Source organism: Exophiala viscosa (genome assembly GCF_022695815.1).
Source record: "Exophiala viscosa unplaced genomic scaffold EDD37scaffold_1, whole genome shotgun sequence".
Lineage (NCBI taxonomy): Eukaryota > Fungi > Ascomycota > Eurotiomycetes > Chaetothyriales > Herpotrichiellaceae > Exophiala > Exophiala viscosa.
In genome coordinates, this window is record NW_026944353.1 from 3,483,613 (window position 1) to 3,494,957 (window position 11,345).

General features: G+C 51.6%; 5 protein-coding genes across 5 annotated transcripts; all 5 read right to left on the bottom strand.

Annotated features, from left to right (window-relative positions):
* Positions 1–11: 11 nt before the first annotated feature.
* On the bottom strand, positions 12–1,822 carry EDD37DRAFT_66438 (bleomycin hydrolase). The gene is made up of 2 exons (XM_062819225.1): positions 992–1,822; positions 12–935 (listed from the first exon to the last, which is right to left on the bottom strand). The coding sequence occupies exons 1-2, from the start codon at positions 1,622–1,624 to the stop codon at positions 39–41; spliced, it is 1,530 nt and encodes a 509-aa protein (XP_062675625.1). The 5' UTR covers positions 1,625–1,822; the 3' UTR covers positions 12–38.
* Positions 1,823–1,904: 82 nt separating this feature from the next.
* EDD37DRAFT_617738 (uncharacterized protein) lies at positions 1,905–4,242 on the bottom strand. Its single transcript, XM_062815760.1, has 2 exons — positions 3,015–4,242; positions 1,905–2,963 (listed from the first exon to the last, which is right to left on the bottom strand). Exons 1-2 carry the CDS (start codon positions 3,817–3,819, stop codon positions 2,131–2,133), a joined length of 1,638 nt encoding a protein of 545 aa, XP_062675626.1. The 5' UTR covers positions 3,820–4,242; the 3' UTR covers positions 1,905–2,130.
* Positions 4,243–5,587: 1,345 nt separating this feature from the next.
* On the bottom strand, positions 5,588–6,685 carry EDD37DRAFT_66698 (PLAC8 family-domain-containing protein). The gene is made up of 4 exons (XM_062819285.1): positions 6,220–6,685; positions 6,068–6,159; positions 5,701–5,992; positions 5,588–5,651 (listed from the first exon to the last, which is right to left on the bottom strand). The coding sequence occupies exons 1-3, from the start codon at positions 6,413–6,415 to the stop codon at positions 5,750–5,752; spliced, it is 531 nt and encodes a 176-aa protein (XP_062675627.1). The 5' UTR covers positions 6,416–6,685; the 3' UTR covers positions 5,588–5,651; positions 5,701–5,749.
* Positions 6,686–7,869: 1,184 nt separating this feature from the next.
* Positions 7,870–8,903, bottom strand: EDD37DRAFT_66645 (uncharacterized protein). The gene is made up of 3 exons (XM_062819269.1): positions 8,721–8,903; positions 8,493–8,633; positions 7,870–8,441 (listed from the first exon to the last, which is right to left on the bottom strand). Exons 1-3 carry the CDS (start codon positions 8,724–8,726, stop codon positions 8,040–8,042), a joined length of 549 nt encoding a protein of 182 aa, XP_062675628.1. The 5' UTR covers positions 8,727–8,903; the 3' UTR covers positions 7,870–8,039.
* A 27-nt stretch (positions 8,904–8,930) lies between these two features.
* EDD37DRAFT_617745 (uncharacterized protein) lies at positions 8,931–11,223 on the bottom strand. The gene has a single exon (XM_062815761.1). It carries the CDS (start codon positions 11,156–11,158, stop codon positions 9,230–9,232), a length of 1,929 nt encoding a protein of 642 aa, XP_062675629.1. The 5' UTR covers positions 11,159–11,223; the 3' UTR covers positions 8,931–9,229.
* Positions 11,224–11,345: the final 122 nt, after the last annotated feature.

The following is an 11,345-nucleotide window of genomic DNA, read 5'->3' on the forward strand; positions in this document are numbered from 1 at the left end:
CCAAGCCGGTAAGTATCCAAGTCTTCCTCAAATCCAACCTAAGCCAACGCACCCATTGGATCCCATCGCGGCAGGACCAGAGGCTCTGTCTTGAGGACGTCCTTGATCTCCTTACCGACGAAGCCTGGGTCAACCACGACTTGGTACACAAACTCATCCATCCATTTATCCGTCATGACAAAGTATCCTTTCTCTCCAGGACCCTCACCCCAGGAGTTCATGACACGCCAGCGCACGCTCTTTCCGTCTTCGACTTGCACCGCCGTCAGGACCATAGCGTGCGTCATAGCCGACTCGCGCACCTTCAGCCTCTGACTCTTGCTCATGCCGAGGTTGATATTGAAGGCAAGACCATAGTCGTACAGCGCGGGGTCCATGATGCCGGAAGTGCTGTTCGAGAACTTGCCGACGTCACTACCAAAGAACACAGGCAAGCCGGCCCGCAACATGGCGATTGCAGCTTTCTTCATGGTCGTCATATCGACGTTAACGTACGTCACAGGCCGGCCACCGACGACGTTGCCCAGTCTCTCGACGGTCATGAGCTGGTTGTACTTGTTCCTGGGATCATTGACCAGACTGAACAATTCGCTGACGTTAGCATTCAGGGTACGCACAATGCTCGGGCTCGACAGGTCCGAGGCCAACTCCACCGGCGTCTTGACCACTTTGTGGTACTTGTCGTTGGCATCGTAGTATTCCCATGTGAATTTCTCGTCGGGCTTGGGTGGCGGGCCGAGCATGAGCGTCAGCACGGCGTGGACTTCTTGCATCATCTTGGCCTTCGCGGCGACGATGGAGGATCTCTTGATAGAAGGGTTATTGAGCATTTGGCGCAGGATGAGGCCGTCTTCACGCAGTTTAGTGGTCAGGATAGAGCCCATGGAGGATGAGTTCATGGCATTGTATGAGTCGGGGTAGAGTTTCTGGGGCAGCTAGACATAATCGTTAGATTACATAAGAGACGGGCGTGGTAACAGGGACTACTCACCAGACCATACTTTGCTACGAGGTTAGCTGCCATATCCCACTGACCACCGTCGTTGACAGGTGCGCCCAGCAATTCCTGAACGATCCTGCTGTCCAGGTCTTCGCCTGCGGTGTCGACGATCTGCTCGAGGAACCAATTGGCCTTCTCGAGTTTGTCCCAGAAGAACAGATATGCCTGGCTCAACTCGAATTCTTTGAGGTTGTATTTCTTCATGATCGCTACTCGCAGCACGTTCGTGGTCGCGAAGAGCCAACATCTTCCGGAAGACCGTTGGTTTGTGACTGGGGAGCCTTCGAGCGGTATCTTGACATTGAATGTCTGCGTATCGGTCAGGGTAGCGACCTTGTTCGTGATAACGGAGCGTAGATCATTGGAGAGGAGAGCGTTGAGTGCCAGTCGGTTCTTGGGGTCGGCGAGCAGTTCTTTCTCCCAGGACTCGGCTGCCTTGACGGATAGTGTGGGATCAGTAGAGTAGGAGTGTGGGATGCCCTTCTCGGCGTCGACGTGAATGTACTCTTTCTCGACTTCGAGTTGTCTGATCTTATCGCCTGTGCGGAGATTGGCGAGTTGTTGGGCGAGGATCTGCTTAACAGCGGGCTCATTGACCCTTCCGGATGATTGTGAGTTGCCCATGATGAAAGTCTGCGGCGATGCAAGGTCTGAGGACAAGAGGGTAATGATAGTATTCAGGCAAAGGAGTCGCAGGCTGCAACGGGGCTGGGTGTTATGAGGACCTTGTGGTGCATGCGGAGGGACTATTGATAATGATAACGATAAGGGAACAAAGGCGATATCGGTCCGTCTCCGCAGTTGTCGAGACCCACATTTACCTACTCCTCTTTGAGCGACAAGCACAGAAATGAATCAGCCATGTTGAGGACAAAAACCTCAGCAACTTTATTTTCCAATAGACTGTTATTCAATAATGCTATGGAGGAGCAGACTCTTCGATCTGAGACTGGTGAGTAGGCGCGAAACTGTCGCCGTTGATCCGTACATGCACATAGAAAGGTCTTCGTCTGCCACTTCTCCAGTCTGCCTCGACTCCAGACGCCCATTCTGAGCTGCAGATTGATCGTGAATTATCTGCTCCTCACCCCCAGTAGTGTCGCCACTTGTTCAGCACTGTTGCTGTTCGTTCACCATGCATCCCCGTATGTTCTCCGAACCTTTCGATTGCCACCAGTGTTAGTCCAGTCGCCAAGGTCTGTATCGATTGAGTCTCCCCAAGTTTCGCCAGCCTCATTGTGCTGCTGCCGTGGTCCTAATCCATCTGCCAGTGCCAGCTTGTCAGTGTAGTGGGCTTCACGACCGCAGCCGATGCATGTGCCAGGTGTTTCGGGATCGACCACATCCAGGCCGTAATAAGGACATCTGTCATAAGGACAGTTGTCATAAGGACAGTGGCAATAGTTGGGAGCATCAAGTCCGCTGTGGCTTGCCCGACCGTTGTTGACTGCACCAGTGCGTGTCGGCTCATTGTGGCTGTTGAAATTGGCAGCATTGCTGATCGGCGGAAGATATGCTACGTTCCCTGCACGCTTGAAGTTCGAAGCGGTCCGTTGGCTGTCGTGACCCTTGATGCCAGTCTGGCCTGATGCCTCATTGAGGAGCCAAGCACTGAACTTCGCCACGAGATCAGCATGGTTTGAACCGCCAACATCATTGACGAAGTCTTGGGGGTGCTGAGTGTTCACATGCTGACCACTGATCGAAGAAGTGATGATTGGCGATGGAGCCGCTTGTGATGGAATTGGCGGAGCGGCCTCAGTTGGCGGTTCGGGGATGGTCGACTGTGTCGGAGTTGCGATGACCGATCGTTCAGTGCTTGATGACTCCTCGGGCTCCCAGTGGGACTGATCTACGCATACTGACTCATAATCTGGATCAATCACGCATGGCTCAGCAGGATTACCATCCGCTTCGCTCCGAGCCACCTTGAATGCATTGTCGTCAATCAATCGGGCATGAGCTGCGTTGTGTCAGTGTTGGCGGAGGCAAATGATTGAATCAGAAGACTCACTGAGGTGGAAGGTACGATTCTCTGAGAGATAGCAGCTCTCCTCGATGCCACTGTATGCTGTATCCACCTCATACTCATACATCAGTCCGTGATAGCAGAGGTCCGAGCAGATCGATTGTCCCCATGTTCCCTGTGGATGGTAGGTCTTCTTCTGCATGAGAGCTGAAGCAAGTCCAGAAGCGACGTTCTTGTGAATGTTGAGGAGTCGATGCCAGGCGTTACGGTCTGCGCTCTTTTCCACCCAGAACGCGACATGGCGGACGATGTACTGCCTCATGCAGTTCCACTTTGCTGACGGCTCATCGAATACACTTCTGATGAAGTGGTCACTCGGAATACTTGGCTTTTCTGGAGAGAACAGTTTCTCAAGTTCACCCACAGCAAGCCCAGGCAAACTACCAGTTCGGAGTTTCTCACCAAGTTGCAATACTCGCCACCAGAACAAGTCCGGGTAGGATTCATGTCCTGCCTTCATGTACCGAGAGATGTTGTCGGGAATGCGTCCAGAATAAATCCAGTCGCGGAAGAGCGAGAACAACAATGGATCTTCGTGTGGGAGAACAATTTTCTTGCATCCGTCGCAGGAATTCCAATCACCGCCCTCGACTCGAATAGCATTGAGCGCAGAAGGAAGCCGGTGGCTGGAGCCTTCCTCGAGGTAGTCGCGGAACACGGGGACGGCGGTGAATAAAAGTTCACTGTGTATGGTGAACTCTTTGCGTTCTGTACCGACGATAACAGTGACCACCTCAGTGCCGTAATCGCCCTGAGGTGGCTCAATGGGAGCGAGCATACCCAGAACCATGATGATTGTGCGGCACTGAGATTTTGACAGGACTGGAGGAATGAAGGAAGGGTGTATGAGAAGGAAAGAGGAAGAGAGGAAGTTAAGAGAGGAAGTTGGCGTGGGAGAAGGAAATATTTATAGGACAGGACCTGCACTGGGAGGGGAGAGTGACAATGAGGCAAGTGCCGCATGTGAAGGGAAAGGTGAATAAGAGGGCGAGGTGACGCGGCAAAAGAGTGACAGTAGATGCATGAAGTGAATGGACGAGGGAGGTCCCTATAGTGTTTGTCAGTCAAGTGAGGAAATAAGTGACAATTGACAAACCTTTTCAGAAGCATGTGGTATCATGGAATGAGCGCGAGGGTGAGGCTCGTATTTAGACGAGGCAAGAGGAGACAATGGCGAAGGAGTGAATGTTGGAATAGACAATCAGTCAAGCACAAACACTGTGTGATGGATTAATCAAATGATAGTACAATCAATCGTGTCCTCGCCATGGTTCATCTCAACAATGATCTTCGTATGCCATGCTATCTGAATGTCCAGCGCAATTTCGTGGGTGAAGGACACAGCTCAAAGCCATAGACTGTGTCTGTCATCGGCAAATCCATTGATGCCCAACAGTAAGCTTCATACCATGCCAACCCACGAGGGGAGAACGAGACGAAAGTCAAGACGTTTCGAGGTGTTTGATCGTGAAGCGTAACGAGCGTGATGCACACCATCACCGTTTTCTCCTCGGGGCAACGCCGGGAGCAGACCAGTGTGCGTATGGATCAACTGGAAGATGGTGCAGGCCGAAGGACGCGTCCTTGTTCTTGTGTTTGATTTGTGCAAGACCTGCTATATGTGAGCCACAGATCGTAGCTCCTGCTGATGACACAGAAGGCATACCTAGTACTTTTGACATCTTGTCCTGATCCAGCTTCTCATCTGCAATTCGTGCTTCCCCTGCCAGTTCGGCAACGTTCAGTCCTTGTTTTGCCGCAAAGCCTTCCTCGTCTGAAGGATGTGTATAGTCGATTTCCCTTACAGCTGCGGCTACGAGGTTGCTGGCCACTCCCAAAGTAAAATCTGGGTGCACGGAGAAAAGGCCGACCCAGATGTCAGGTTGTTCCGACTTAGGCATCCAGTAGACCACGTGTCCGATGAGGTGTTCCTGTATGATCTTCAACCCATCCTGTTGGAACGAAGCTTGGATGCAGTCGACGCTAGGGATCGTAGGCAGAAGAGAGTTGAAAATGCTGGTAATTTGCTTAAGGGCTTGCAGCTGCAGTCCAGGAATGATCAGACGATCGGCAAACGAATACACCTTCAGCCAGAAGTCGTCTGGGTGCCATTCGATTCCCGTGCGTGGCCCCGACCAGGTCGTGGTGTCGAAGTGCCCCGAGTTGAGCCAGTCAATGAAGACGTTGAACACGGCGATTGTCTCCTCTCCCAGCTCAACTGTCTTCACTTGACCTTTGTCCCATTTCTTGTGCAGAGCTGCGCGAAAGAATTTGGAGGCTGCACATAAAAGATTTTCGTCCGCCACAAACTTTTGCTTCGACTCACCAACAAGGATTGTTACTATTTCGTGTGTACGGTGAACTCACGGAGGGTCGCTGTCCACAACAGCTTCGGGAGGTATCATCTTCGCAGGAAGCCAACGATTGTGAGAAGGCAAGGAAGTTACGCGTTGATCTTGAGGGGATTCTTGATATCAACAATTCGGGAGTGGAAGAAAGGACGAATGATAATCTCGTGACGAAAAGAAAGTGTCAAGAAAGAAGACAGAAGTCAAAAGATGCCCAACGTACGATATCGAAAAACATGCCTGAAGTGAATAATATGTAACTCCTGTACTTGGGCTGTCAAGTGAATACTCAAGTCATTGGAACACGTTGGCAGTTGACTTACACTGCCCTTGAACGCCACACACCCATCACTGCGCTCTAGCAACATTCACCTATGGATAGGACATCTGCCCTGGCGAGATATACCGTTCCTTGGTCTTGGGATCGGTTCCAGTCAACCGGACAATCGACTCTTTATCCTCCTGAATCAGTGTGCAGCAGCCACAGCACCACGAAGCACAGAAATCGCCAAAGGAGCCGCCCTCGATGCCGTATTTCTCCCGGATTTGGCCTCGGTTCATGAATTGAAGAATACATGCAGCGCCGAAGCACGAGGCTGCGTACCAAGCCATACACTGTTCAATACGGTACTGTCAGCAAGAGTCCATATGCAGAGAAAAGCAGAAACAGAGGAACAGAAAGAGACGTACCGAGGTATTCACGCCGCTGGCATCGGGATCTCCATGCTCCCTAGCATAGGTCTTGCCGTACAATATACAAGGGCACCAACAGCCCAGGCAGCCTGACATGGAGAGTCAGCCTTGTGCTCTGATAGGGATGCTATCGTTCAACTTTTACTCACATGTGTCCACGGGCGAGCAACAGTCGAAGAGGCCAAATGTCCATCTCCCAGGAGCTCCCGGAGCGATGTGGCCTTGAGGGTACGCTGAGGCTTGAGGCTGACCATTGAAAACACCGTTTGGGCCGCCTGGAGCAGGAGAGCCCATGGCGGGCTTTTCGGCCACGAAGGGCTCCTGTTTGTACTGTTGCTGCTCCATTGTGGTGAATGGTGCTTGAAAGGGTATGAAGGCAGAATGGACGACGCAAGAGATGTTTGAATGCAAGACTCGAAGGAAAGCGATGGCCTTCAGGTGGACACTGGGACTTTAAACGATACTGGACGAACATGTGGAACGTGGCAAGTTCCATGCGCATATATCAAAAGTGCACGAGCGAATAATTTCCGTAGGCCAAGGATCAGTGCGTCCGGCAGCCCTGGTGATCATGAAGGCCTTGATCCTTTCCTGTTCGATGCTGGCCTCAGCTGATATTGGGTTTTGTTCCCATCGAAACTCGTTTAAGAAGGCACGGCGCATTGGCAATCTGTCTTGGAGGAAACCCTTTTGGGGCTTCATCGCCTTGTCAGGCACTGGCCAAGAATGACCAGTGCGATTGGAGGATCTTGTCGGAGATACTCCGTACAAATAAGAAACATAGATTAAGCGATAAGGCGATTATCACATAGTGCTCCATACAGCAACCGAGCTGAAAGAGCCTCGTATGAAATAAGGCGAGAGCGTTCCACACATCTGAAACGGGATGAGGTTGGCATCAAGGGATGAAAAGAGTTCTCCGTATGGATGTGGAGATTTGATAGTGTGGAACTGGAACGAAGGCGGAGGTCCAAGTGTCAAAAAGACCCTTGACTCGTTCGTTACTTGGGACCTCCAAGATCTCCACGGTCCACCAATATTGGAGTCAGTCACTTCAGGAGGTCCATGCTCTCAGGTCAGCCTTATGAGCTAGATTCATGGATGTAACTCATTCAGCTAAGTTATCGTAAAAACAGTAGAAGAAATGCTTTATCAAGCGTTGTCTCTTCTAGCGGTGGTGGTCAGGCTGGACACAAAGCCCATGGCTACGGTTCTGTTCGAAACCCATTGGTGCGACTGGCCCCTTGTGTCAGGTGCAACAAGGCGTACTGTGGTAAGCACAGTATGTCACCCCGATTCAAAAGGAGGCCGTGGCTTTTGGTGATAATGTAAAGCTGAGACCCCACATTTGGGGTCGAAATGCATTTCCTCCTGCAAGGCAAATGCATGCCAGAAATAGATTCAACCTCTGGAGACGTGAACCTTTCAGCCGTGTCGACCACACCAACAAGAGGGGTGGGTATGGGTGTGCACGGGTGTAGCGCAGACCAATCTCTGTTCACCAGTTGTACTAAATCTCAGACTTGGACGACAGTGCACAAGATCATCTGGCACTTGTTCTCGAAGGCGCATATCATCCAAATAAGGCTGAGAGACGTGGCGTTTGGGGCGGGCGCAAAAACGCGGTGACTGGCAATTCGCCCCTGCAGACTCATGCACGGTGTACCTCAACAGAATGCCTGTCGTTTCCTGATGGGCCTTCGGACTTTGACCACGTTCAGGGACACGCCCTCCTCAAGATGCATGGTGTAATACATGTGCAGGGTCGGAGGCATCTGAATGGACAACGAGTCCGTACCCTTGCCCAATGTTGCCAGAATGAGTAGATGAGGATCCGGCACTGGAGAATGAGCGTGTCGCTTCCATGATGGGACCGGTCCGGTCATGACCTGCGGGAACAGTAATGATGGACCGCAGCCACCATAAATGTGACTTTTTTCAGAGAACAGAGCCAGGTAGATTTCCAAGTTCACGATGCCTTGGAGCCATTTGTTCCATTCGTTGTCGCTTTGGCCTTGTCGAACTCTGAGCGCATTGTCTCTATGACTTTCTGGATTTTATCCTCGCCTTGCTCACCAGAGAACCTGTCGTCAACTTCTTCGATCACCAAGGATAAGAGTTGTCGGTCATCTGGCTCCTCTTGAGCATCTTCTGCTCCTTCTTCGTTTGGTTCTTCAGCGTCTCCATTTGTTTCTGCCTCTTTTTCAGCAGGCTGATTCCTAGGCAGTCCAACTCCTAGGTTGATCAGGACAAGAGCCTCGGTTTTCGTGACACCTAATGACCGAAGTCTTGGTACTACCGCTTTGACAAAAGTCTCGGGAGGTGGGAAGGTCTCAATATATGGTACGGTGGTTGTGACATAGTGTTGGAGCTGCGGCTGTTTTAGTAGATTCCTCCAAGGGCCATAATGAGTATGTCATACATCGTCCCGGACTCGCTGGTAGTTCTTGAGATTCACAGGCTGGTAGGACCCGACCTTCTTGGCCGTCTCTCGCGGCGGATTGCTCGCAAGGAAGCGATGGACTTCCGAGTTTGTAAGTATGGCCGACTGAGGATCGAGCACCTAGACAATGCGGTGGACAGTCAGTCTCATGATTGAGAGAGCAGATCGCGGATCCCGCTCTCGCCAGCGCAGCCTAGGTTGACCAACCTTCATTTTGTCGCTGCGCAGAGTGCCAGCAGTTGCGGTCCTTGAACTTTGCCTGAGTTTCTGAGGCCTGCTTACTGCAGGCAAGAAGGATCACGAAAACTTTGGAGGCTCCAGGAGGTGCAACAACATGGCTCATACCGCCCACGCATGCGACATGCAACAGTGTGTGAAGCTGGACTTCGCGTTGGAGAAACTTTCTGCGGAGAATGCATCTGTAAAATTATTTCGCCGGAGAAAGGCCGGACAGTCATGAGTGCTCCGCAGAGAACGATTAGATTATAAGAGTCTAGTACAAGTACATTGATTCATTGAGACGACATGCAAGCATTAGTTGGCGCCGCACATGTACAAAGACTCGGCTTGCAGAGAGTTGACTACGCCCTCTGAAGTGGTACACCTTCCTCCTGAACCCTTTTCATCATCCAGCACCCAAACACCAAATCCGACGCCATGCAGAAGAAGACGATGCTAAAAACAACAGCAGGAACGAACAAAACCGTCAAAATGGATTACGACTTCTCTTTCCGCTTCTTTTTCGTTTCCGATTTTGACGGCTCAGTCTCAGTCTCATCCTCTGTCCGCTTCCGCTTCTTGTTTCCTTCCGAGTCACCATTGGCTGCTGACTTCTCTGCTGACTTCTTGGCCTTCTTGATATCCTTCTTCGAGATCGCAGTCGGTACACCGTCTTCGCTGAACTGAATTTCGCCCCGCTCAAGCTTCCTCTTGTATCGCTCAACACTAAGACCACATTGCGCGGCCAAAGCTTCCAACTTGGTCTCCTCGTTCGCGGCCTCCTTGTCTCCCTTCTTTTCTTTCTTGCCGTCCTTGCGAGCAGCTTTTTCTGCATGTTTCCGGTCCTTTGCCGCTTTCTTGGCAGTCTTGTCAGATGCTCCATTGATGCCGTTGACCTTTGATGGCACGATGGCGGCAACCTCATCCGAATCTATGGACTCATCGGGTTGCGACTCGGACTCGTCCTCGTCGTCATCACCATCTGCCATCGTCTTGTCCTCGGAGATCTCTTCGATGAGTTTCTTTTCCTTCTTCGACTTCTTCTCCTTGGCAGGTGCCTCGTCACCGGCGAGCCCATCAGCGTCCGGATTGTATTTCCGAGCTTCCTTGATCTCCCACTTCTTGGGTTGCGCTGTTGCTGGCGTTCCATTCGGGCCAATGGCCACTCCTCTGGGCTTGAGGGGCTTGCCCTCCATAGCCGCAAGCTTGCGCTCGAGATTGGCACGTGCTCCCAAGCCAAGAGCAGCTTTCTCGTCCTCCGGGATGTTGGCTTCGTCGTCACCCCAATCTTGTAGTGCGTCGACTCTCAGACCAAGAGCTGCCTTAGCAGCGAGTATTCTGGCCATCTTGCCCTTGTTCTTTCCTGATGCCTGGCCAATCAGAGAAGCATGGTAAATGAGACCATATTTGGGAGTGTCGTGTTTCGTCTTCAGTGCTCGGAAGAGCGCCTTTTCGGCTCCGAGTATTTGAATTGTACTTGCCGGGCTCTTTGAGAGATTCAACAAGCTTCCTGCGTGTGCAATAAGCCGAGCACCAACAAGCTCGCCCACGAGGGTGGTCAAGTTTGGAGCAATTGCAGTCATTCGTGCTGTCAGGTAGCTCGACAGTTGCGTCCTGTACTCCGTGAATGCCACCACTTGCTCCGCCAACATCTGTATGTTCTCAAGATCTTCATCCGTGATCTCTGTGCCCATAGACCTGTCTGCGGCTGCCTTGACGGCTGCCTCAATCTCTTCGGGGAGGATATCGGCAAGATCGCAGTTCTCAAAGTTTGTGCGCATACCCATCTTCAACACGACTTTGGCATAGGCGAGGTTGTCGTTGAGGATCTTTGCCATTTCTGGAAAATGCCACCCATACCACTCTTTTACTCTCATGGAGTATGTGTTCAGCTCTTTGTCCAGATCGTCCAGCAGCCCTATTGCTTGGACGATCATCACATCGATCTTGTCCGGTGAGAATTTCAGTTTGTGTCGTGCAAGCGAATGTGAGAGACCCAAGGACATCGTCTTGACATCATCCGGCATCAAACCCGGGATCAGAGAGGGCAAGTGTTCTCGAATGGCTCGGTAGAGCTCGGCGGTGGTGGAGTCGGCGACAGCTTTGATCTCGAGACCTGGGATTTTTCCGATCGCATTGCCCAGCTTTGGGTCTGCAACCGCCAGGGAGATCTTCTTCTCATCCTTGAGAGTGTCCAACAAGGCAGACAATTTAGGTGTGACTTTGCCCTCCACAATAGCTGCTGCTTCTTCGAGTGCCGCCGCCGCACTGTCAAACTTCTGGAACTCCTTCAGTTTGAGCAAAGAGGTAACATTTTCGATAGAGCCCAACTCGGAAGCTAGATCGTCACGTTTGAGGAGCTTCTTGTCTTTTGCTTTGAGCAGTGCATAGCCGGCGGCCGTCTCGGTAAGGATAAGAAGTGTCATATTGATATTTGCGCAGTGGGCGCCGGTAGCGAGGCGTTATTGTATACAATTAAAAAGGTCTTGCGAGCGAATCTCGTTTCCATCTCCAAAAAATCAGAAGCAGCTTGCATTTTTCCAGACCCACCTTGCGCCAAGTCTTCAGAAAGGGCAGGTGTGGCGGGCGGGCCGCAGCTTGCTAGGGACCAGT